This window comes from Rousettus aegyptiacus, unplaced genomic scaffold (genome assembly GCF_014176215.1).
Source record: "Rousettus aegyptiacus isolate mRouAeg1 unplaced genomic scaffold, mRouAeg1.p scaffold_m13_p_3, whole genome shotgun sequence".
NCBI lineage: Eukaryota > Metazoa > Chordata > Mammalia > Chiroptera > Pteropodidae > Rousettus > Rousettus aegyptiacus.
In genome coordinates this window covers 96,671,318-96,699,216 of record NW_023416306.1, presented here as the reverse complement: position 1 = coordinate 96,699,216, position 27,899 = coordinate 96,671,318, and the positions used below count along the sequence as shown (strand labels likewise).

Below are 27,899 nucleotides of genomic sequence, written 5' to 3'. Positions count from 1 at the left end.
TCTTTCTCTGCCAGACCTAAATACCTTCTGAGTTCATCAAAGCAATATCTTTTTCCATTCCCTTCTTTTTCATATGTAGGGGTCTTATTTTCTTATCCTTTCAGCCACTCTATCTTTTGTTTGGAACACTTAATTCTTTTTCATTTAAGGCACTTATTGATAGGAATGTAGTTGTTACCGTTCTTTATTCCTGTTTTTGATACATGTTTTTTCTTCTTAAAGAAGTCCCTCAACATTTCCTGTAATTCTTGCTTGGTGGTGATATTCCTTTAGTTAATTTTTGTCTGGGAAACTCTTCAATAATAGCTTTGCTGGATAAATTATCCTGAGTCTTCACCCTGGTGAATATTTTTTGCCAAGCCCTTCTGTCCTGCATAGTTTCTTCTGAGAAATCAGCTGCCAGTCATATGAGTATGTCCTTATAAGTAATTATTTCTTTTTTTCTTACTTCTTTTAATATTCTCTCTTTGTATTTAAACTTTGACATTTTAATTATGATGTGTCTTAGTGTGGGCCTCTTTGGATCCTTGATTTTTGGAATTCTCTGAGCTTCCTAGGGTTTCATGTCCATTTCCTTCACCAGGTTAAGGAAGTTTTCTATTATTATTTCTTCTGTTCAGCATCTTGATTTTCTTCAGTTATGCCGATCAGATAAATATGTGGAGCCTTAATAGTGTTCCACATCCTCCTTAAATTATTTTTATATTCTTGCCATCTTTTTTCTTGCTATTCTCTCTGAGGGCCCTGATTGGCTTTCCTGTCCTCTAGATAGGGCATGTGATCCTCTTCTTTATTTACTTTGTTTATTCCATTTAATATACTTCTCATCTCAGATAATGTGTTCTCCATTTCAGACTGGTTCCTTTTTAATTTCCATTTCCATTTTTATCTCTTTGTTGGAGTTCTCTACACTCCCCAAAAGTTCATTGAGCATCTTTATAACTAGTGTTTTGAAGTCTGCCTCTATTAGATTACTGGACTCTGTTATATCTGGATCTCTGTTCTGTCTTATGGTTTCTGCTTCTTTGCCTTCCCACTTTGGCTGCCTTTCCGTGTCTGTTTCTATGTACTAAGCAAAGCTTCTAGGTCTCCCAGTCTTATTAGTGTGGATTTGTGAAGTAGGGCCAGTGGTACAGTCTTGAGAAAGGTTCAGCTGCAGGCCAAATTTAGCTAAGCCTCTACCCCTCTGGAGCCACCTGTTAAGATTCAGCAAGCAATCCACAGATGCAGTGCTTATAGTTAGCTCAAAAGGCCACTCCAAAACCAAGGGCAGCTGCCTCTACCAGTGTTAATCTCAGCAAAGAGCACTTAACTCACTGAGGATACACCTGGATGTTGCTTGTATAGGGCTTGAGTTGGGGTTGGCGGGGTTTCAAGGAATCCTCTGGGCGAAGCGACCTTTGTTATCCAGTTTGATGACGTCACAGCTATGGCGGCGCTGTGTCCAGCGCACTGGTAGCGGGAGGGCTCAATAGGAAATAATGGATACTGCCGGCACTTCTGACAATTTCTCCCTTTAAGTCCCTGTTGCCTCCTGCGTGCAGCCTAATCGGCACTGATGCTCAGAGTGAACAGGTCCGAAACCGTGAAAATCGTTTCGCGGCCACGGTTCCTTTAAGAGGCGTCTACCTCTGCCACAGCCCCTCTCACTCAGCCACTGGGGACCCGGCAGTCCCACATCCTCTCCCCATCCTACCTTCTGCCACTGCAGGGTGCTTTCTTGGATTTCTTTGTAGTTGTATGGCTTGTTCACCTAGATCCCAGGCAATTTTTCCTTGCTGCTGCTCTTCGTTTCCATTACAACTTTGGTTTGGTTGACAGAGGGATGAACAGAGCCTCTATCATCTATGCCATTTTGTTCTTTTTTTGCCTTATTTTTTAATGTATGCCTTGGGAATTAGCTTAATACAACTTGCCTAGAGTTTAGGTGGTACCATTTCACATATAATATAGGAACCTTGCCACAGTAGAATTCCATTTATCACTTCCTGGTCTTTATGCTATTATTGTCATATATACCACATCTGCATATGTTTTAAAACCCATAGTTCAGTGTTAGGATAATTTTTGCTGGAAGCAGTCCTATCTTTTAAAGAAATTAAAATAAGAAAAAAGATTCTTTTCTATAATACCTATATAATTGCCATTTCTGATGTTTTCCATTTTTTCTTTTATATCTAGGTTTTCATCTGATGTTGGTTCCCTTCATCTTAAAGAAATTGCTTTAGCATTTCTTATGATGCAGGCTTGCTGGTGACGCATTCTCTTGTTTTCATTTACCTTAAAAAATATTTTTCACTGTGCTTTTTTTACCTCAATTCTTGAAGGATTTTCTGTTAGTTATAAAATTCTAGGTTGACAGGGATTTTTGTTTTCTGTCATCACTTTAAAGATACCTTTCATTGCCTTCTGGCTCTATTGTGATCAGAATTCAACTCTCATTTGTATCATTCTCTTACATGTAATGTATCCTTTTTTTCTGGCCGCTTCTAAGATTTTTCTTTATTTTTCCTTTTCAGCCATCTTACTATGATGTACCTAGTTATGGTTTTGTTATGGTTTTCTTTGTATTTCTCCTGCTTGAGTTGACCCTGCTTCTTGAGTCCCTAAGTTATGTTTTTTATGAAATTTGTGGAAATTTTAGCCATTATTCATTTATTTTTCTTCTACATTCTTTTTTCTGTTCTCTCCTCCTGGAGATTACACATATGTTGGTCTGTTTGACATTGTTCCACAGGTTACCAAAGCTCTATTCATATTTTTCTTTCAATCTTTTTTATCCTTCAGATTGATCCTTTCTATTGCTTTGTCATTCGTGTTCACTGACTCTTCTTCCATCTCCAGTCAGCTGTTAAGTCTAGCTCATGAATATTTTATTTCACATTTGTGTTTTTTAGTTCTAGAATGTTCATTTTATAGTTTCTACAGATGTTCCTTGACTTACATTGAGGTTGCATCTTGATAAACGTATCCTAAACTGAAAATATTATAAGTCAAAAGTGCATTTAATACACCTAAACTACCAAATAGCATAGCTTAGCCAAGCCTACCTTAAACGTGCTCAGAGCACAATATCCTAAAAAACATTGTCTATTATAGAGTATCAGTTGTTTACCCACATAATCACATGCTTGACCGGGAGCTGTGGCTTGCTGTTGCTGCCAAGATCATGGGAAGTATTGTACCACACATTGCTAGTCCGGGAAAAGATCAAAATTCAGAATTAGAAGTATGGTTTCCGTTGAATGTGAATCACTTTCGCACCAATGTAGAGTTGAAAAACTGTAAGTTAAACCATGATAAGCCTGGGACCATCGTTTTGTCTATATTTTCTCTGGTTTGCCTGCTAACTCTAGCATCTGGACCTTAGACTGACTTATATTGACTTTCTTTTCTCTTGATTGAGTCGCATTTTCCTATTTCTTCTCATATTAATTTCTTATTGTATATTTTTGTATATCATATAATAATTTTGTATATTTTGTATATTTATTTTATATTGGACATTTTGAAGAACATATTGCAAAGGCTCTGGATTCTGTCATCTTCCTGCTTTAGCAGGCTGTTAAACTTTCTTTGATTCAGACTCCAGACTCCGTCTCCCTTTTAGTGAATAGTAACTGAAGTCTTGGCTCAGGCCTTTCAAATCTTTCATCTGTTGCTTTTTTGCTGGGCTCTTTGGAGTCTCCTCATTGGATGTACAGATCGAGAGTTAGCTAAGAATTTGGGCAGAGTTATGCACAGATTTTTGTGGTTTCCTCCTTCCTCTCTTACTGTTCATTCTCTCTGGCAGTCTCGAACTCTGTCTTCTTATTTCTCAAACCAGTAAGTCTGTAGCTTTCTGCTTGTTTTCCAGCTGTCCCTGTCAGCCATGCAGACTGGAGAATGCCCTCTGGCAAAAAGCTACATACAGACATATGTACAAATGTCACGTTATACAATTTTATTCTTTTCTGGTTATCTCTAGGTATATACACTTTCCCTAATGTAGTGACATTAAACAAACAATTATTTATTATTGTTGTTATTATTATTCTCATGGTTCTAGGGCTTGCCTAGACTGTCGTATGGTTCTTGCTTGGGTCTCCTACTTTCGTAATCAAATGGGGGCCTGTGGTCTTCTTGAAATCTTCACTCGCACAGGTCTGATGGTTGATCCTATCTGTTCCTTGGGACTCAGTTGACTTTCTCATGATGGCTGGGTTCCAAGAGCAGGAATCCTGGGAAGGAGAGCCAGGTGGAAGCTTATACTACCTTTTATTATCTAGCATCAGTAGCCATATAGCATCACTCTGCCACATTTTGCTCATTGAGACGGTTACATAGGAGAGCTCATAATCACACAGAGGAATTAAACTCCATTTTTTGAGTGGGGAAGAATGTCAAAGAATTTTCAGACGTGTTTGAAACTACTAAACCCTTCAAATTTTGTGTTCCCTCCAATTTCTGCCTGAACAGTAATTTTTTATATAGAATTTATTATTATCTGATAGTCTGATACAAGCTACTCCATCATCACCAGAAGTAAAACTCTCTCTCTTCCATATCTTTCCTCCATAGCACTCATCACAATTGATATTTAATATAATTTACTTACTTATTTGACTTATTTTGTGTCTCCTCGTACTAAAATGCAAGTTCAATTAAGTTAGAATTTTTTGTCTCTCTGGTAACTATTAGACATATAGTAGATGTTCAATAAATATTTGTTGAATGAATTTTCAACTCCTCAAAACAGCTACGATTAAACAAAAGCCTCTTGATAAAAGAGGAGCTACAAATTACTCTTGCAACATAGTTGTACTTGTAGACTGGCATATCTGAGGTTTACTTCTCCTTGGCTTAAACAGGACAGAGATTTTGACATTTCATTCTTATCATGACTATCATGTGTGTCAATTTAGCAGACTGGATGGCTGGTTAGAGATCAAATAAAATAGCGTGGGAAAGTACTTTGTGAGGTGTAAAGCACTATGAGATTATAAGGTATATCAGATAATTAATTATATACAGTTACCTCTATTAGGCTGGCTTTTTCAGATTTTGTTTTGAAAGCATCTTTTGTGAGTGCGTGTCTTTAAAGGATGAATATTTCAAATTCCCAAAACAATAATAAAAGTCATAGCAGTGTGTTTATAATAACATCCTTACTATCTTCTTATTAATGTTTTGTCTGCTTTTTCTTTTTTAGGAACTTAAGAGATTTAAGAATTTTGTGAAATACTGTCCTCCTTTTGATATTGTCATTGATGGACTCAATGTTGCCAAAATGTTTCCTAAAGCTCGTGAGTCTCAAGTTGTAAGTACAAGTTTTATTTTGTTATTCCAGATCTCTAGAAATATTTATTGTACCTCTTTGTGATCTTCCTTGGGTTTCATTGCTCCCTGTTTTTCCTGCCTTTAAAAATAAAGCCTTTAAAGGTGCCATAGTGACCATCTAAGATTCATTGTTTTCCTCTCTGGCAAGTAAGTGGCTCTTACAGGAAGGGCAAGAGTGAGAGATTAAAAAGTCCATGTAATAAAGGGCCAGTTCAGCCCTTTTTATAACCTTTAGCAAACTTTCTCCCAGGTCTCTGGTCTCTCTTTGGGGTTACGCTGTCATTTCCTCATGGGTCACATTCCTCTATTTGAAATTATCAACATATACTATCATGAGATATTAATCATTTATTACTCACATTTTTTTTCAAATATAGTGTGTTTGTAAATGAACCTAAGCAGTTTTTGTTTTTTTTTGGAGGGGGTAAGGTAATCATTTGTTCTATCAATTCATAAATGTCATAGTAATTTCTAATAGGAATATCATGATTTTTTATAACAGCAGTGAACAACTATTTTAATCCCCATTTTACAGTTTAAATTAGAAAATTGAGGCTAATTTTGTACAGTAAATCTTTAGAAAGCAATCATAACATCAAAATTAGATTGTAGAAACCTCCAGGGTTTCAGGCTTGTGGCTTTTATCTCTGACAATTGGTGGCCATTCATCTGTAGTTAAACTCTTGTTATTTCTTTAAAATTGCTGCCAACTTAAAAACTTTTTCTCAGAATTCTACTGAGAATTTTTACTGAGTCTAATTTGGCCATTTATACTCAGAAAAGCTTACAAGTACTAACAAAGGACAAGGTCGATTTACAGAAATTTCTTTATATGCCTTATATGTTTGTACTTAAATTTTTATGGTCAAGTATGTACTTTTTAATCCTTTATTTTAAAAAGAAACACACACAAAAGCAAGTTGAAAATATTTTTATCTCTTATGTACTTGAAAAAGGGCCTTTGAGGCAGTAATATTGACAGAGGCAAACCAAAAAAGGAAGCCTGAAATTATCACTAATGCTTGGTAGAGCTCTGAATCAGAAAGACTCATTCTAAAAAATTCCACATCTAATCTGTGAGAATTAGAAAGTATCATATTTGTTCACCTCTTGTTTGATTTCAGATTTATACAAAGCACTAAAAATTAGCTTGGCAGAAATATATAGCCCAAATTGGGCTAACTTTTGGGGAGAAGGTAGTATGTTGAAGATTATGTAGTGGGAACATCTCCCAGCATTATGGAAGAAAAATTGCACATTTTGAAAGATTCTAGCAGATTTTGGCAAATAGAGAGGCAAAGAACAAAAGATAAAGCGGGAAAACAATAGACATCTGCCAGTACTTTTAGCTTTTACTCTTAAAAGAACTTAATATAAGCTACAGTTTATGTGACAAGTACATAATTGTTATTAACCAACTCTTCAGAGCACTGCTATCATGTGGCAGTGCACTAGCCTTATATTTTGGAAACCTCAACTCAGAGACTCAGCTTAAAGATAACACCTGAATAAGGAGGGATGTAATAAACTTCCTTCTGAAGTTTTTTTTTTTTTTTTTATCAAATCTGAAGCTAGAGACTTGTAAAAAGATAAATGACTCACCCTTAAAAAAAATTTCTTGGATAAATCTATCTCAGGCCTTTTTGTGGCTTAATTTCATTCTTTAACACTTTTTAGGTTGTCAGAAGTAGGTTCCTATTTTTTCTGTTAGTCATTTAATAGCATTTCAGTTTAGCCAGACCCTTTGAATTCCAGTCCTGGTTCTGCCACTTCATAGCTTTCAAAGTTTGAAAAAGTTACTTACTCTCTCTTGTGCCTTAGTTTCCCGGTCTATAAAAAGAAGATAATAATAAAACCAGATTATAAAGATGTTGTGAAGAGTAAATAAGTTAATATATGTAAGCACTTGGCATATAGTAAGTACTTAATGGGTGTAATTGTTATTGTGGTTACTATTTAAATGAACTTCCCAAATGGAACTACAATTTTTGCTTTCAAGAGAGTATTTGGCAGTTTAAGATTTTTTCCCTGTCATCTCAGCCACGTATTAGACTCAATCTAGATTGGGTACTCAATACTTGATTGAGAAGTGAAGCCTGTACCATGAAAAACTTAAGAAAAAATTTAAATATGACAATTTCAAGAAATTTTATTTTCTTCTGATTGTAAAAGTAATGCATGATTACCAATTATAAAAGTAATATAAGTAATTATAGAGAATTTGGAAATTACAGAATAAAAATCATATATAATGCTATCATTTAGCAATAATCACTGTCAATATTTTTATTTCTTTGCAGTATTTTTCTGTTTCTTTACCTTGTAGAGCTCTGACTATGTATAAATTATATACATTTTAATTTACAGTTGAAAACTATAAAAACAAAATTATAAAAGTGGTAGAAGAAAACATGTATTCCTTTTCCATTTGAGATGGGAAGGACCTTCGAAATGTACATAAAATTCAAGACCCCTAATGGGAAGAATAGAGAAATTTCCTAGACAGTAAAAAAGACTATAAGCACTGCTAAAAGTCAACAAAAAATTGAAAGAAAATTTATAACATGTAACAAAGGGCTAATTTCCTAACTGTACCAAGGAAAGTGTCATAAGCCTATAAGAAAAAGATAAACATACAATAGAAACCTTATTTATACTTATAGATATGCAAATTAAAATATTTATCTTCCAGATTGGCAGAGATTTAAAAATTACTAGTATCCTATATTTTGAATGGTTTGGAGAGGTAGGGAGAGGGGTATTAGACAACATTTTGGGTGTGTGATTTGGCAATAACTTGGCCTAAAATGTTGAAATTTTGCTTGTAGGAACTGATATATTCACACGAGTACATAAAGTTATATATCCAAGTATGTTAGTTATATCATTGTTTATGAGCAGAAATGTCTAATCAACGTAAATATCTATCAGTCCAGGACTTGATATATATTGAAACATTTATTTTAATTGAATGAGGTAAATTGATGTTTGCTGATATAGAACAATAGCCAAAATAAGTGTAAGAAGCAAGTTGAAGAACAGTAAGGTTAATATGGCTCCACTTCTGTTAAAAACAAAACAAAAGATTACCGATATACAAATGTTTGTTAGATAAGTTCGTATATGCCTAGAAAATTTCTAGAAGTTACACACGTGTAAAAACTAAACAGTAGTTAACTTTGGGATTTGGGAATAGAATATAAAAGAATAAGAGCATTTCTGTTTTTCATTTTATTTTTTTAATTTTCTATTGCAATGAGTATATCTCTTACTTTAATATAAAAAATGAATTAAATTCAGGAAAAGAAAGAGGTAAAAAGGCATACTTGGTAAATATTCTGAAATAACTATACAATACTCTGTATCTTATGGATCTACCACAATTTTAAAATCATTTTCCTTTTGGTGAATAACTTAGATTATTTCCCATTTTTCACTATGGTAGATAATACCTAGAAGATTTCTGTGTACGTTTCAGATGATTTCTTTAAAATAGATTCCCAGAAATAGAAATTCTTGAGTCACAGAGTATGGATATTTGCAAAGATCTCACTATATATTGCCAAATTGCTTTCCAAAATGATTGGAGCCATTTATACTCCTAAAAGTACCCAAATAGAACCCATTTCTTCAAAATTTGTTATTACATAATTGTTTCAAATATTTAGTCACATTTGTGCCATGAATCTGCTAAGTGAAAAGAACTGGACAGTTTTTGCCTTTCACTTTTTAGGTCATACATTTTTAAAAATTGTGAACAAAGTTAAATAAAATAGTCCAGAAAGGAAACATTCCTGACTGTCTTATTTATCCTCTTTATCTCTCTTAATATGATTGCCTATAAGCAAGATTCGAAGTCCTAATTCTATGAGTCTTGAGTTTTTTCATGTTTGTATGAAGAAGTTTCTAGATTTTTTACTGTGGAATAATATGCAGATCATTTAAGTTCTTCCCATGAACTCACTGCATAGTATGTCACAAATTCTTTTTGGTTCTTTTCCATTAATGGTTAATTATATATTGGTTAATTATATATCCAACATTGTTCTCTGTAAGTTCATAAATGAGAAAAAACCATTTTTACATTCATTATTTAAGGAGTAGCACCATGATGACATGTCTTGATTTCAGAACTTATATCTTAAGAGTGATAGAGAATTAGGAGCTAAAAATAAGTTCTGGTTGTAAATGTATTTTATTTTTTCAATTTTCATTGATATATATATGTGTATGTATGTATATATAGGAATATATATTTTTATATATATTTTTAAGCCAGAGTATGTCTTATAATTGACGTCAGCAGAAACTTTTGCTGCCTGCACTGCTCAGCCAAAAGACCATAAGCATTTAATAGAGAGTTACAAGTCCCAGAGACACAGGCAAGCTGTCACTCAAAGGCCTGGTTCCCTGAGTATCACAGACGCACAGATTAGTTAGTCATCTTGGAAACTGAAGGAGTTGTGAGTGCTACTGATTGGACAACTAAAGGGGAATGAGTTAATGGATCATTGTATCCTGTTTTGGAATCTGCCATGGCACCATTCGGTCTGGTCCTGCGACCTGATTCCTTGGTTGGTGGGGTTGTAGTTCAGCTTCAATGAGGCTGAGGCTGAAACACATCTAAAGCCAAGATGTTATCCTTAGTCTAAAGTCTAACTGAAACCTATCGTCCTCATGGATATAAACCTGAGGCTCAGTTAATCTGTGTCCTAAGTCTTAATGATTAAGGAGCAGGCACACAGAGGATAAGGATGGGGGGAAAAGGCAAATGAGTCACAATGCCATTATCTGAGCAAAACCAGCTTGAATCAGAGACAAAAAACTATATTAAATTAAGTTTGGATGCAGTTACAAGCTAATAAGGTAAGAAGAGATGAGGCCATGAACACTGTGAGGCCCATAATATGTGGGGTCTTTGTATCAGGTCCTTTTTCAGTAGCATGAATCAGAACTTCACTCCTTTTTATTGTTGAATAATATGTCATTATAAGAATCTACCACATTTTATTTATCCATTTGTTTGTGAACATTTTGACATTTTGATTATTTCTACTTTTTGGCTATTAAGAATAATGCTGCTGTGAACTTTCCATGTACAAGTTTTTGTATGAACATATTTTTGGTTCTCTTGGGTATATACCTAGGAGTGGAATTACCAGGTCATTTGGTAATTCTCTGTTTAACCGTTTGAAGAACTGCCAAACTTCCAAAAGCAGCTGCATCATTTTGCATTCCCATCAACAATGTATAAGAGTTCTGATTTCTTCACATCCTCATCAACACTTGTAATTATCAATATTATAGCCATTCTAGTGGGTATGAAGTGGATCTCATTGTGGTTTTGATTTGCATTTCCTAATGTCACAGAATGTTCGGCTTCTTTTTGTGTGTTTATTGGCTGTTTTTCTTCTTTGGAGAAATGTCTGTTGAAATCTTCTGCCCATTTTTAATAGGGTTATTTGTCTTTTTATTGTTTAATTGTATAATGTTTTATATATTTGAAATACCAAACCTTTATCGTGTATATGATTTGCAAATATTTTCTCCCATTTCAATTTTCTTTTCATTTTCTTGATAGTATAGTTTGAAGCACAAAAGTTTTTGATTTCAATGAAGTCCAGTTTATTTTTTTTTTTTTTGTCATTGTTGCCTGCCATTGTTGGTTCATATCTAAAAAATCATTGTATAATCCAGGGTCATAGAGATTTATGCCTCCTTTTTTTTGTTAAAGTTTTGGTTTTTGCATTTATAGTGTCTGCATTTTTAGAGAAACAATCTTGGGTAGATAATAAGCCAACATAATTTAGAGTGTAGTTATATTCAGATGGGACTAACCTTGGCCCTTTCTAATTCATTTGTTTAGCCTTCTATAAATTTGGGCAAAATAAGATTCGATATTTACCTCGTAGATGTTTTTCAAGTGTATCCTACTTAAAAAATATTTATTTGGTTTCAAATTTCCAGAAAAAGAAAGGTTCTGATTATAGTTTTATTTTTAAAAAGAGGAAAGGGTTCTGAGTGACGGGCAGATTAATTATGTAGCCTCCATTTTGAGAAGGACAGAACATTTTAGCAGGGAATTACAATGTAGATTCAGTTACTATTTATCGAGCGCCTGTTTCATTCCAGAAACAGTCTCGATATGTGAGGATATGACTGTAGGCTAATCATGGCAATACTAGGAACATGATTAGGCTAATGGTTACATTATCTAAAAATGAAATTCATACTATATTGTACATTCTGTTGGCTATTAACAGTGATTCTTGTGTTTGTGTATGCCTCTTTTCTTAAAGATGGTATTTAGAACGTTAGAATGGAGTGTAATATTTACCCAGAATATATGAATAAGAATTTTTTAAAAAATAACTATTGCGGAAACAGTCTTGTAATATCAGTTCTCGAAAATATATTGTAATTTGGGAGAAACAATGACTGAATTAAATTGTGTTAGGTATGAATCCTTGTATGGCATTTGAGTCACCTTTATGTAGCACTTGGAGTAACATCTCTTTCTCATTACCTGCTGCAATATATAGTGTTTCAGTTTTTCTTGGATTGGATTTAATTTAATAAACTTTATTTTTTAGAGCAATGTTAGGTTCATAAGTTTCTTTTTATGAATAGTAATCACCCAACAACATGTTATTTTGACTCTGCTGATATGTCTGAGGAAGAGTATTGCATTGATAAGGAGGGGTAGAAATAAAATTGTATTCATTTTTTTAAGCTTAAGAGAGTGGGTAATTGGTACCACTAGATACCCAATTGCTCAAGCCAAAAACCAAGTATTCTAGCCTCAATTACTCCTATTCACTAGTCCCACATCCAGTTGACTGACAAGTTTTATTGGTCATAAGCTCCAAATGTATCCTGTAATCTAATATATTTCTTCCATCTCCAGTAATGTCATCTTTCACCTAAACTCTAAGTGGTCTTACTTTTTCACTATTGCCTCAATAACGTTCCATTACTCTGAGAATAAAGCCCAAGTTTCTTATCATGTATCATAGTACCTTTTATCATCTGATCTTTACTTCTCTTTGCAGCCTCATCTCTATTTTTTCTCATTGTCTTTCACTGAATTATAGACACTAGAGTTTTTCCTGTTTCTCAAATATACCAAACTTGTTCTTGCCTCAGATCTTTGTGCTTGCTATTCCTTCAGCATTAAATGTTCTTCCTTTTTCAAATGGCACTATCATTATCAGCACTTCAGATGTCTTCCTTGATTCTTCTAAAGTAACCCCATTCTGCTCACCCACTCTCTGCCTATATTTTCATTTACATCAACCTTATTTACTTCTGTGGTAGATTTTTAAATGGCCAGTATTTTTTCAGTTTCTTTCATCAGGAGATGGAATCTGTTTGATCTGGGCTTGCCTTATGGCTTGCTTTGACTAGCGCAATGTGGTAGAAGTGACACTGTAGGACTTCCAAGCAATGGCTTAAAAGGCCATGCAGCTAGTCTATCACTCTCTAGGAACTACCGCCTTGTGAATAAGCCCAGGTTAGTTTCCTTGAGGATGTGGTGCCTACCATATGGAGAGAGACAGAGCAAGAGGGAGGGAAGAAGGAAGAGAAAGAGAGAGCGAGACAGAGAGAGACTCCAATTCATTTCAGCTAAGGTTACAGATATGTGAATAAGGTCCTGTAGGACCAGATGGCCTCCAGGCAGCCTGCCAGCTGATTGTGGATACATGAATGAGCCTAGCCAAGACCACAAGGAATAGAGTAACTGTCCAGCTGAGCCCAACCCATAGTATTGTGAGAAAATGAGTGATTATTTTAACTCAAGTTTTGGGGTGGTTTATTACACAGCAATAGATAACTTATTTAATTTTTTTTCATAGCACTTAGTATCTATAGTTACATATTTTTTTTTGTTTTCTTTATTAGTCTCCTCCATTATGAATTCTCTGACATTGGAAGGTCTTGTGTGTCTTGATCACTATTATATTCTCAGCACTGAGGAATGGGCCTTGAACATAGTAACTGCTCACTAGATATTTAATGAATGAATGAACAAATGTATATATAATAAATTAAATGACCTTTTAGAAATAACATCTGCTTTACAGAGTTAACTCCGACTTCTTGAGTTTTACTCGTATTTCCCTTGCTAGCTATGAGGCCTAGACTAAGTTACTTAACTTTTTGGTGCCTTGTATGGAGATAAATGAGCTAATCCTTGAAAAGCACTTAACTGCAGTGGTTGGCACATATTCTAATAAATTTAAAAGGGAAAAAACCCCAGCAACCTTGTGAATGCATTTAGTTGTCCATGGCCTTAACTTTGTAGAAACAAAAGCATGCTAGTTTCTTTTTCTTTTTTTTTTTAGCATGGTAGTTTCTATGATGTGTTTAGTCTCCTAATTTAAATAACTGACAATCTACTCTTTTAGTTTTCTTTCAGTTCTGAGCATTCATTTTGAACCGATGCTTAGAATCTAAACTTGAGTCTTTGAATGTAAAGCCCAACTTCCCTGTAGACATATGTCCACAATATAGAGAAAGTAAAAGACATTATATTAGTCGAGACAGGCTAGGTTATGCTGCAGTAGTAAACCCAAAATTTTAGTGACTTAAAACAAATTATTTCTTGTTCGTACTATATATCCATTATTAGCCATCTGTGTCATCATCATCCTCATTCTAGGACCCAGAATAACTTTCTGAAATATTGTCAGTCACTGTGACAAGGGGAAAAGGGAAAGTGGTGAAGCACACACTGACACATCAAGCTTCTGCTGAGATAGGATACCGGTCACATCTGCTAATCTTTTATTAGCAGCTAACGCAAGTTACATGGCTACACCTGAGCTTGATAGGGTAGGGAAGGCAATTCTACCATATCCCTGAAAGGAGAACGAGAATTTATATTTTTGAATAGCTCTAATGCCTAACACGCTGAATTTGGTGATATCTTGCTTGTTACATTGGTCACGTGTATCCCAGGAACTAGAAGTGAGTTTCAACATGGCAATGCAAACTGTCTTTGCCTGGGTTCTTTTTTTCAATACCAGATCCCTTTACTTTAGTCTTATATGGAAAGAGCTGATGCTTTTGTTAATCATTTTTCCCAGAATGATCAGGTAAGAATTCTAAAGTCTTTACACATACACTGACTCATACTTTACACATACTTTCGCAACATTCATTTTAAGATGGAATTTTATTTTCAAGCCACCAAGTCTTCATTAATAATTGAAAATTTACGATTGCAGGATAGGGACAACATACTAGCCTTTCAATAAGAAAACAAAAGGATGTAACATGGAAAGCTTTTTCTCTTGCATTTTTTCTCTCATTATCTCCCTTTTCCTATCCCTCCTCCTCTGTCCCCTCCCCCCGCCCAAACACTCAACACCTACCCAAGATTTGGTCCTAATGTTTCTGTTCCTTTTTGCACCTTGCATTTTGGATTGTCAGTGGTTCATAAGCTTCCCTTGTAGAAGATGTATAGGGGAAAAAGTACATCATTTTAGTTAATCTTGCTAGCTGTTCAAAACTCTGTTCCCTATTTTTGTAGATAACTGAGAATTGGTTAAAATGACTTCACAAAATGAAAAGTTATAATGTAATTTAAAAGAATTATAGCCAGACTTCAGCACTGAATGCTTTCATTCTTACAGCATGTTTGGGCCATTGAACAGAAAGTGGTTTGGTGGAAACACTGCAGAATTTGTTTTGATTGCCATGTTTTAGTTGGTCTTACTACAGTGAGAAGAAAATGGAGGCAAAGGTATTAGCCATTAAAGGTCATTTGGCAGTGAGCATTTACTTGGCAGTGAGTTTTCTTCCTGCCACCCGTTATTTTATTTCTTTCTGTTGATTTACATAACCTTGTGTAAATGTTCCAGTACCATAAAGAACCTAAGGTACAGTAAACTATGCTCAATGTTTTTGCGTGCATAAACCGGAGCATATTTTCTTGCCCAAACTTGTAGAAATGTTGTGACATTTGACACTAACTGTGCTTGAAATTATATTTCAGTAATGTTAAAGTAGCAAGGAAGCTCAAAAATACCTTATATATTTGCAATGGCAAATATTAGATTAACTATTGAAGATTAACTATTATACCTCCTTATCTTTTAAATACTCTTCTACATATGATTGTTCCTTCTTCTGTTACCAAACTCAAGGGATTCATTCTGCCTGCACACAGTCAAAGCCAAAAGAGACTCCGACAGGGCTTTGCAGCAAAGGAAGAAGAGGTTTATTTAAGGAAATGGCCCAAACCTGGAGACAGAGATAAACTAGCGCTCAAAGACTAGGCTTCCGCTATGGCTTCCAGGGGAAAGGTTATATCAGGGAAAACTCATTAGTCGTTGGAGCTAAGAGAGTTGGACTCTACTGATTGACAGGGGCTGGGGTAGGAGGCAGTTGATCACTGCATCAGGTCCTGATGTCAGTCATGGCCTTGTTCTGTCTTGTTTCAAGGGGATACCAGTTGGGTCTTCCACCTTCTTAGGTGTGGAGCTGCAAGATGTTATCTTTAGTTTGACTGATACTGTTTCTGTGGTCAACAGACCTGAGGCTTTGTTCCTAGGACTGTTTGTTGCTGACCTAAGGGCTTAATGATTAAAGGAGTAGTCATGCATTATGCAGAAGGATAAAGAAAGAAAAGAAGCAAGTGAGCCCAAGACCAGTTTGAATCAAGGAGAAATATAAGAGAAAAAGTCATTTTAAAGAAGTGAAGATTTGTGCAGTTACAATGCTTGAGAACTGTCTCTTAAGGACTGGCTTTAGAGGTCTTCTTCATGGGGTCTCAAAACTTGGATGTCATGCTGCTATATTGCCTTCAAAGAACATATTGCCCCCATATCTGCTCTGAGAACTTGTTTGAGTAATTTTTTTTCTGTATCGAAACCTAGAATAGAAAACTTGTAATTTTTCCCAGTTAATTTTCATAAGTTTTGTTGATTATTAATGATTGGAAATGACAAGTGATCAGAGGTTACTTCTAAACATTTTCTTAATTTTAATCCACTGGTTAACAATAGTTTCTTTACTATGGAATTTAAAAAGTGATTCAGTTTTTTTAAGGCTTGGAGATACAGAAAAATTATTAATTCAGTTATTTCTGGGTTAAACTCTAATCCAGGAAGGGACCTCATTTTTTATACAGTTATACTTTTTTTTTTAATTATATAAAATATTTATTACATTTATTTTTTAAAAACTTCATATTTTAAATATACAAAACTTTAAAATAAATCTTTGCTATATAAGCTTAACCACTAATGTTTCTGCTCAATTGTAAAATATTGATTCTCAAACTTCAGTGTGCATCAGAATCACCTGGAGGGCTTGCTAAAACAAGATTGCAGGCCCACACCCAGAGTTCTTGATCCAGAAGGTTTGGGGTGGGGCTAAGAATTTATATTTCCAAAAAATTCCTAGTTAATACTAATGCTGCTGGTTTGGGGACCATATTTTGAGAACCACTATTAGTAAAAACAGTTTCTCAGAAGTACATTCATACTGCTTTACAAAAACAAGCAATTATAAAAGTCAAATACTCAAAATCATTACAAGTCTTAATGATTCTTAGATTGGGAATCTGTTTGTTGAACTAAATATATGAAACTCATTTTAAGGTACTGAAACTTGGTCCTAAGAATAATATACTTCTTCCACTTTCAGAATAGAAGTTTGCCATGTTTCCATAACCAACAGTTACATTATCAAGTAGTTATATTAGCATTATGGTGATTTAAGTTACCTGCAGTATGACTTTAAAAAAATATATGTTAACTCTCCCAAAGAGAATATGCTAATTGGGGAAACCTGAGACTGAAAGTAATTGTATTCATTATCAAACCAATGGAATTCCATGTTTCTCTCCAGGACATCTAAAATAATCATCCAAATAAGTCTCTGTTAGTATGTATTCATAAGCCTCAGATTAAAAAAAAAAATCATTAGAAACCATTTGGATTGTGAATCTTAAGGCAGCCAATCTGGCAGCAGCTTTTAAGTCCTATTTCATTAGGGTTTAAGAAGGACTGATAAGAGTTTTGTAATCTATAAACTTGTTATCAGTGGTTAGGGGGAGATAGACCTAATATTGACACTTTATTTTTAAGTTACATCTGGCTCATCTTGGTGCTCTGAGTTAATTGGGAAAATAAATAGATATTAAGGGAATCCAATCCAGGATTCACAGAAGAACACAAAATATGGTTGTTTTTTTCCCCCTTGTTATTCATCTTTCATGACATACAATAACTCAGGCAAGTCACGTGTCCTAGGTCAAATTATGCCAGACTGACTAGGTACTTCCATCCATGTGCCATTCTACCCACTCTACCAGTTTGACACGTTGTAGAAGTTGTTTTGTCATGTGACCCCTGGAATAGTCTGTACCACTAAAGTTATTCTTACCAACTGCTAATGAAGTGAATGATGATCAACAGTCAGATAGGTGGGTTTTTAGTGATGTGATCAAGGGATTAAGTAGAAAGATGAATGGAGCCAGGCAAAGTTTCCATAGTGCATTTAGCCTTGTGTCTCTCTCTTTCCAAATATTCCCAAAGGGTATACTTTGCACAGTGTTTGAACAAAATTTCCCCAATTGCATTAGTTAAGTAATCTGATATCTTAGAACAGCATTGTTAGGAACACAGCGTTGCCAAGCTCCCATATCTGTTTTCTTGCTGGCAAAATCTTAATGGCAAGTTGATTCTCCTCTTGATGTGTCACTGATAATGTTTATATGATAACTATTTGGGGTGTAGAGAGATTGCCTTTGTGAATCATTATTGTGTGTACCTTGCTTCTATGACAGTATTTTAAAACACGCTTCTCAGGAATGTGATAGGTAGAGGCTACCTATGAAACTATAATATACATTTTTAAATATTTAATTAAAATAACAAAAAATATTTAAGTCTGTAAGGTAAGCAGCAATTCTAGAGTGAGTAGTAAATTCACATAAATATGTTTTTGAAGCTATATAAATTATTCATACCTAATTTTATTAAAAATTTTACTTTATTTTGTATTAATAAATTTTAAGATAAGAATTTTTTTTCTGTTAAAATAGTTTCTATTTCAGACTTTTCACTATTGAAAAGGCTGATTTTTCTTCCAGTCAAATACAATTAAGATTAGTTGATTAAGATCAATTCAAATCTTAGGTTTTATTGCAGCGTTTCATCTACACATGGTTTTTACTAGATAATATGAGGAAGGGTAATAGTATTCACTCATCTCCAAAGTGCATATTCTTTATTTATGGATTATTTCTGCTCCACTTTGTTATATAAGAGATGTAAGATGGTTATAATAATGTACACAAAGCAGAAAATAAAAAAATTAAACTAAGAATAAAATAAAATTAAAATAAGAAAAGAAAATGAAGGAAAAATAAGAGGTTTGAGGTTGGTCCACACAAGTCATACCATGAAGTACTCTATTAATTTGGCTGTAAATTCTGTCAACTTGAAGTGAAAACATACAGTGAAGAACAGGGGTTCATCCCTTTTATCTCCTTCACACCATTATAAACATCTCTCTTTATCTAAAGAAATTCTCAAAGGTTCTGAGATGGAGGCAGAAAGAGTGAAGGGATAGCAGAAAGTGTAAAAACTGAAGATGCCCAGTTCTGGCATACCTTCTGAGGAAGTTATTTCTACTATAAGACTGATTGACTTGTAGGAATCACATAATTCATAAGATCAAATAGAAACAAATTGTTCAGGGAAGGTACTTTTAGTCCTAGTATTTAAACCAGAGATTTCTTCTGCGTGTCCTCATGGTGCAGGCAATGTGGGCACTCTGAGTGCTATTCACGACATTCTTATTATGTACCAAGCAAATAGATTGTGTAAACATCAGCAGTAAAGGAGTCAGAAGAACAGTGTATGAGCTTGAATGAGGTCTCTGCTGGTACTGTACAGGCCTCTGTAACTCAGTATCACTAATGCTATATCAAGTTGGCCAGAAGCCTTAGAAGCAGTATTTACGCTTCTGACCTCTTTGGAAATGTGTAAGTTAATTTTTTACTTTAGATCCATGGTAATCCATAGCAACACTAAACCTTGTTTTTAAAATTTATGATTATAATTTCATTGTAGTTTTTAAAAATCTGGTCATAAAGTGTATAACCCTAATATACCTCCTGTGCAGTAAGCGCTCTAAGATTTGAAGAGATACTCAGGTGGGTCTGAGTATCAACATTGCCTTGGGTGTTTGTTAAGTAATATATAACCAGCAGCATTTCTTTAATGTGAAAAAGAAGCTTGTTAACTCAGCCTGGCATCATTTAATTTAATCAATAAACCATTTTTCTCACTCAATCTTATCTAAACCATAAATGCCTAGAAATTGCTATGTATATAAAGTTATAGAATTAATCTAAATTAAAGCTTTCCAATTACAATAAATCTTCCTATCCACAAAAAAAGATCTACTTATATTGTGATATTAATGGCAGGAAAACCTTTTGAAAAATTGCTCATCTCCATCATTCAGTTCCGACTTAGTGTCTCCCTCTCTAAATCTCTGTATTTCCGTGCTGCATTCTGGGTGAATTTCTCAGTACCAGCTTCCAATTCATAAATTATCTTTTACTGTGGACAGTGTGGAGTTTATCATGTCAGTTGACTTCATTATTCAATTACTATATTTCATTCAAGATTTCTGATTCTTTTAAACATCTATTTATTCCTGTTTCATTTCTGCCTGTTTTTGTTTCACATATTCTTGCTCATATTTGAAATTTTTATATAATTAATTTCATTCATAATTTGTTTTAATTGTTGATTTTATTGTCTTTCGTAGCATTAAATTTCTTCATGTTTTAAAGTTTGGTTTGCAAACCCAATTTCAAGTTAAAGTTCTTGTTTATTCTTTCTTTCATGTGCCCTCTCTTTACTTTCCCTACGCCGATCCTATCCCTGCCTAAAAGTTTTAAGATTACTTGCCTTTCTAATTCCTGAGTCTGTATTGAGATTGGGGATATCACAGATCCAGTCACTTGTTGGATTGCCTGTGTCTTCATTCTGGGGGGTTACACCTAGTGACAGCTACCATAACTTCAAATGGTAGTTAATAGGGTTTTTTCCTTATCCCAGCCTCCTTTGCCACTTTGAGGAGCCTCGCCCTGGTCCCAGCTTTAAGCAATAAATCTGGCTCTGCCCTCATCTCACATGGCACACCCTTAGTCTCTACTGTGCCATAGGAGTTGAATTCACTGCCTGTTCTGGACTCAGAACTAAGCAGGCTGTTTCAGCCCTACTCAACATTGTTTGTTTCTAATGTTATGTTTCATTTTTTAGCTTGGTAGCATCATTTTGGTTTTCTGTAACCAGATTCTGTAATCATCCAGGGACCTATATTTCTCCTATCATTGATATGTGTTTGATGCAAAGGTGGCATATTAGCGTATGAATTTATGGAATCATCTTAACTGGAAATTACTGATCCACTTTCCAAACTGCAGCCACTATTATACTTTCAAAATGAAAATCTAATTATGTCAATATCCTGCCTCCTATCACTCTTAGGATAAAGACAAAAGTCCTTGGTAGTTAAGGTACTCCAAAGCATGACCACAATCAGCCCTTTCAGTCTTATCTCCTGTTACCAAACAAGTAAGCTGTGCTCTAGCTACTAGTGGTCTACTTACCATTCTTCAAGTATGCCTTCATTTTCTGCTTCCAGATGCCCACGGCTCAAACCATTGCCTCTGCTTAGAATATTCTCCCCACTAACTGCCAGATAAGTTCATCTCAAATGCCACTTTGTTCTTAAAGCCTTTCTCTAATCTTATCTGTACCACTTAACAGTATTAATATGTTTCCTTCCTTATTCGTTTATGTCTTATCACACTTAGGTTGTACGTTTCTTGAGGGCAAAGGCCATATGGCCGTTTCCAGAACCATGTAAGTCACTTAATATTTGTTGAACTGAATTTGGGCACAGACAATTAAACTTATTTTTGCTGATTCGTAGAAGATAACAGTTTTATTAGAAGGTAATCTGCACGACTCCATAAGATAGGTAATATGATTTCTATTTTACAGCGAGGAAGATTAAGTTAGCTTGTCATATTGCTAATAAGTAGGATCATTATGTAAACTAGGTGGTCCATTCCACAGCCTGCTCTTATCCTGACTCTACTGTACTGCCATCATGATTTGGATCTCAAGCTGCTAGATAATTCTTTTTTAAAAAATATATTTTGAAAATAAAGATATTAGTTACACAGCTTATTGGATAGCTTAAGCTTATTGGGTGATAGAAAGTAAGGATAAGTTTTAGAAAATAGAAAATTTAAAGGTTGACCGTTTATTCACTTGTACAAGCAATTCTCTTCAATATCAGCTGGATGTCCTCCAATTGAATTTAATTCTGACACTAACTGAAATTACTGCAGACCCTATAGGTTAAGGGCTCAGTCCCAGAAGATTCCTTGTCCTCCTCAGATACCAGTTGCAAGTCCCAGGTTGTCACTTGTACTTCTGACTGACCAACTATAAATTGGCAGTTTCTATGACCCCACTTTGAGTTCTAACCTTTGTAGATTGGCTTAAAGAACTCAGGGAAAAACTTACTTTTATAGCTGGTTTATTATATAATAAAGGATGCAGATGAATAGCCAAATAAAGAGATAACACAGGGCAAGTTCTGGAATGGTCCTGAGTTTAGGAGCTTCCATCGCTGTGGAATTGGGGCATTCCACCCTCCCAGTGCACTAAATGTGTTTAACCCAGAAACCTTCTGAACCCCATACTTTTAAGATTTTTATGGAGGCATTATCTCATAGGCACGAGCCATCATTAACTCAATTTCTAGCCCCTCTTCCCTTCCTGGAGGATGCAGTTGCAGGGTGCAGTTGCAAGTTCTAAGTTTCTAATCATGTCTTAGTTTTTCGGGTGACGAGCCCAGATTCTGTAACCATCCAGGGACCTACAAGAATCACCTTGTTAGAACAGAAATTACTATCACCCAGGAAATTCCAAGGGATTTAGGAGCTCTGTATCAGAAACTGGGGTCACAGACCAAATGTTAAAAGAAGCCTCTGATGTTCTTATCACTTAGGAAATTACAAGAGTTTTAGGAGCTCTGGGCCTGGAACCAGGGGCAGAGGCCAATGTACTTTCTATTATTTTGTAAGTAGTAAAGGAAATTGAAACAGTAAAGTGGGGAGGGTAGAAATAGGGTAGTATCTGGAGGGGTAATGAGGTATGTGGTCAAGTGAGAGAAGATCCACATAAAGGATTGAAGCTGACTATGTAAGAAAAAAAGGAGTGAATGATAGTGTACAGTATCTGAGAAGGTGGACAGTGATAGGTGGAGGAATTAGCTAAAACAGGAGGTGTGGAGGGAAAAAGAATGCAAAGTATGTAGATGTTTTTTAGAGGAGGATATATTCTTTGACTATAGAACTTTTTTTTTCACAGAGCATTTTTGAGAACATTAACTACTTCAAAATATACCTGGGAACCAGGTGCTATAGGTGTAAAAAATTAAAAAATAAAGGATTGTAAGATGACAGGTCCTTGCAATCTGTGAGGTCAATCAGGGTTGCTTCTCCTAAAAAATAAAAAATAAAAAAGACAATAAAATAAAATAAAAATACACCTGGGGAAATATTGCCTTAAAGCACAGCTTAGCTGTCTTCTGAACAGTCTAAGTCATCAATTACTATTCACTTGTTATACGAGAAGCCACAACAGATATTCAAAGTTAATTGGGATTTTTTTTAGTACCTTTTAGAATAAATTAAAAGTAGTTTTACATAGCAAAATATACTTTGTACTTTAAGATTAGTCCACAAGATCAAAAAAATTGTATGTTAACATAGATTTAAATCTTATTCAGTTTTGCTTGATCTTACCACTAATGACATTGAGATATTAGTGTAAGGCTGTTCTTTTTATAGAATTGATCATTTTGTCATTGTGTTGAGGCAAAATATACATATGTGTGTGTATATGTGTGTTAATGTGAATGTGTGTGTGTGTGTGTGTGTACACCTTGAAAATCAAGCAAGAACACCATAAGGTTTTTTTTATTGAATTGGTTCATTAAATTCTGGATCCCTAAATATGTATAACTATGTAATTGTCTTAAGCTTTGTATTTCACAAATGGTATCTGTTATCTCCTTTAATCTGGCAACCACAAAAAAACCTCTTGCAGAGAAACAGTTTATAGTTTATAGTTTTAGGTAACATTCTACTTACTTACCTTTCTCTTTTTAAATTTTTTTTTTAATTAAAAAAAATGTTTTTCACTTGAAGTCTTTGTTAAAGATGATACTCAGGCACATGTGTTACTGGGAAGTAATGTTGAGAGAAGATTTGTGAAAGAAATAAGAAAATAATTTTTTTCTGCTGAAAAAGAAATGGGTCAATGAGACCACAAGATCTAACGTTTAATTTCATGTGCTCAGATTGAAGGCATATGGCAAGACACCTGCCTCCCTAGTCATGAAGTTACCTCTTAAGAATACTGTTGTTTCTTTAATGAATCACATTCTAATCACTTTATGACTTTAATGTATTTTTTAGAGCTATCACGGTGGTCCAAAGATACTAAATGCATTCAGTCTGATTTCACTGACCCCCAGCTGTGTTGATCAGAATGTTCTAATCATTTTATTCCTTAATATTTTTTGAGCGCCTCCTCATTTTAAGGCCTAGTGCTGACTATAGCAAAAGTACAAAGGTGAAAAAAGCATAGTCTCTACCATAATGATTTTATACTCTCTTAGGGGAAATAAGAAAAAGATAAATGTCTGTGATAGAAAACAGAATATGATCATTATGTTAATTGTACCAGTAACTCTGCACAGGAACTGCAAGTAACATTTCTTAGATTTCTTAGATTTTCCTATAGTTCAAGTTAGTCTTTCTATCTAGTTGCTCAGAAATAGTAAATGTTTATGGTATTTCCAGTTAATTTATTCATAATGGCCCCAGCATTTTTTGTTCTTCTTAGTTTTAGCTAACATTTATTAAGAATTTTGCATGTGCCAGTAACTGTTCTGAGTACCTCACATACATTATCTCATTTAATCCTCGCATTAGTCTCATAAGGTATTATTTTCATTTTTCAGATGTAGAAACTGAAGGTTAGAGAAGTCAAGAAATTTGCGCATAATAAATTTCCAGCTAGTAACTGTCAGAAATGAGATTCAAACCCAGGCTTTCTGACACCAGAGCCTTAGCTCCATGATACTGTATTATATATTCTCTCTCTATAGATCTTGCCAATTTTATATATGTATATGCTTTATTAACAGAGAAATGAAAAGAAAGTGAAAGAAAGCCATTAACAGTAGTTGTTCATTTGTTTTCATTAATTTAATTTAATGTTTTAATTTGTTTTCATTGGCATGATCTTGAAATAGGTAGTATTCACAGTCTACCATATAGTTCAAGCTCAATTATCAGCATAGTTTTGCACCTTTGTACATGCAGCTTCTTTAGTGTGGCTAATTTCTTCTTACACTTCAGGACTCAGCTTGGGAATCCTCTCCAGGAAGTCTTTCCTACCCCTCTGCCCCGTACTTTCCTCCCCCCACCTTCCCACTAGGCCCTCTTCTGTCTGAGCACTTGGCTCCCTCCTGGTGCTCTCTGAGCAGCCTGGTCTCATCTCTGTCATAGCATCAGTGACACAGTTGCCCTTGATAGCAGATACTGTTCTTCATTTTAGAAATCTCAATGTCCAGCAGTGTCTGGCTTATACAAAAAATGCTAAATGAATGTTTGACTCGAAGTATATTTTTAGACCTGAGGAATGTTTGGTGACTCTCTTTAGTCTGTGTTTTTCGCTTTGGAAGCTACCACCCACAGCTGTGACAGTGGTGCTTATAATGGACAGTATACTTTTTGAGTCTAATCTGTCTGGTGAATAGAGAGTGTTTTTCATATCCCTGAAACCTTGAGGTCATCAGATGAGAGAGGATTGAGGGAGTGTCGGTTGTGAATTCTCTGAGAGGGTAGAGGATGTTGTTGTTATGCTTCCTTCTCTCCACAGTGAGAAAGGAGCCAAGATTTATAGATAAGAGAAGTTAGTGCCACTAACATGAAACCTCAGAGTCTATCAGTGGCTCACTGTTTACTGGTTGAGACCTCAGATTTAAGTACTAGCCAGGTCTAAAGTGCTCAGCCCAATAACTGTTTTATAAAACTATATTTCCACCAACCAGCATCACGTTTAAACTTGTAGTAATTCAGGGTGATAAGGCATTCCTCAGTGTCTACCCCTAACCTGAAACCAATCTCTTCTTCTCCGTTATAAGTCTAAGACTAGCAACATCATCATATATCAGAAAGGAGAACTGCATACCACCTCTCCCACCACCACTACTGTTTACTGATGGGATGAACTGAATTCGGACAATGAGCTTCTGTGGGCTTCAGTCATCTCCTTTCTAAAGTGGAAGTTCTAAGTTTTTATGTTCCTAAGACCATGAAAATCAACTGGATTATTTATCAAGGTTCATTCCATTTCCATTTTAAGGTGAATAATATATATGAATTATTTATCTGTGTTCCAGTGCTCACTGAGAAGGTTAATTAGAAGTTTTCTCTTCTATCAAGATTATACATTTGCCACATTTGTCATTTAGCAGTGTTGAAGTTCTAACACATGGTCTTATTACATTCAGTGTATTGATTTTTAAGTCCTAAAATTTCATGATACTAGGATTATTATTAATATCACATGGAGGCCTCTGTTTTTTAATTTCTCTTCTTAAGGTAGTAGTGTTTCATTTATTTTTTTCTTTAAGGGTAAGAGCCTAATATGCTAAACAAACATAAACTGGCAGACCATTTACCTAAGAACATCAGAACCTTTTTGGCATGTACATACATTTATATTAACGCAGGATAAATGCTGAAATGTTTTTGCCTAGACCTTTGAAGTTTTCACTCTCAAAAGAAAGTTCTTGAATATAAAATAAAAGACCTTATAATTCTGTTTTATTAAAAGCCTTACTGAAGGGAGAAATCAGACAACAAAAATTAAGAACCGTAGTTTTGGGGAAAAAAGTAACTTCTTCTGTATTACTACAAATACTTTAATAGTTCATCGTCCTGTTCTCCACCAGCAAAGAAAATGTAAAATATACAACATTTGAAAAGTGAGGATATCTGTAACAGGCCTCCTAACCCCCAGTTCAATTCCTAGTCTACTATTCCATGTTTCCCTTTTTTAAACATTTCATTATGAAAAATTTAAAAAATACAGCAAAATTTAAATAATTTTACAGTGAACATCTGTATTCCCTATAGCAATATTGAGTGATTCCAACATTAACATTTTATTATACAGTACTTGCTTTATCAGGCATCTGTTTTCTATTTTTTCTTCATTAATTCATGTGGGATTTTTTTATGCATTTCAAAGTAGATTGACGGTATCTGTATTTATACCGATTCTCTTTTGATATTCTTTCCCAAACTGACTGAACTCAAGTGTGCAGGCACAGCCACTTCTGACTGACTCACACAGGGCTTAACCCATATCACCAGCCCTATTATTACAGTGTTATCAGCCTCTAAGAAGTGGTTTTCACAGAGAAGACCAGTGACATTCTGAGACAGCACTGTCCAATAGAAATATAATCTTACTTTAAATCTTCTAGTAGCCACATTAAAAAAGTTAAACAGGTGAAATAACTAAATTTTACCATTTTAACATTTTTTCAATTATTAGTGAAATATTTTACATTCTATGTAAATAGTCATTTTTATAGAAATCCAGTACATCACAGTTCTAATTAATTATGTTTCAATGCTCAATAGTAACTTGCAGCTAGTGGCTACCATGTTGGGCAGTGCAGTTCTAGACCTTCAAACTTCAGGAGTACATGCCTCCTCATAAATTTCCAGTGTCTGAATATACCAACTTAGTCAAATTTTTTAATGAATGCAAAAGAAATAATGATATTCATCAAAGCAAACTCTAATTATACCCTTCTATGTTGAGGTCATTTTTATTCTCGGCTCCCTTGTCAGAAACTTAAGGTTTCTTTGTGTTTGTTTTTAATCATTTCTCTCAATTTCTTGGCATCCATAGTACTCAGACTTGAATTACATTCCCTATAGCAATATTGAGTGTATTTTTTATTACTTTTCGCCACCTTCCCTGTAGTTTCATGCTCTACCAGTTTATCTTCTTCCATTTCTGTTAGAGCACTCTCTCAAACAGATAAGATCTTTACATCTCAATTATAAAAAATAAATACATGCTAGTGTTAAAATACTAACCAGTACAGAATTATAAAAATAAAAAATTAATTAATGGCGATATTGTTCTGTATCCTTATTGTGGTGTTGTTTAAAACCCAGAACTGCGTACATGGACACATGTATACACACATACTCACAAATGGGAAAAAAAAAGAAATTAATTAGGTATTATGAAGTTTTTACTTTATTTACTAAAATAAATAACTTTGGTTGAATAACTAGAAAAATGTTCCTATTTGTAAAGTGTAAATTGAGTCTCGATTAATTACTTGTTAAAAGACATCTATATCCTTCCTTTCTCCTCTAATAAAATGTGTATTTTGAATCATGAAGATGCTCCATCTAATTCTCTATT

General features: G+C 34.6%; 1 protein-coding gene across 1 annotated transcript in view; it reads left to right on the top strand.

Annotated features, from left to right (window-relative positions):
* PRORP (protein only RNase P catalytic subunit) overlaps window positions 1-27,899 on the top strand; it is a 108,002-nt gene that overhangs the window by 35,689 nt on the left and 44,414 nt on the right. Inside the window, exon 4 of the mRNA XM_016152075.2 lies at window positions 5,192-5,299. Coding sequence (XP_016007561.2) covers window positions 5,192-5,299 — 108 coding nt within the window. The remainder of the gene's footprint in view (window positions 1-5,191; window positions 5,300-27,899) is intronic.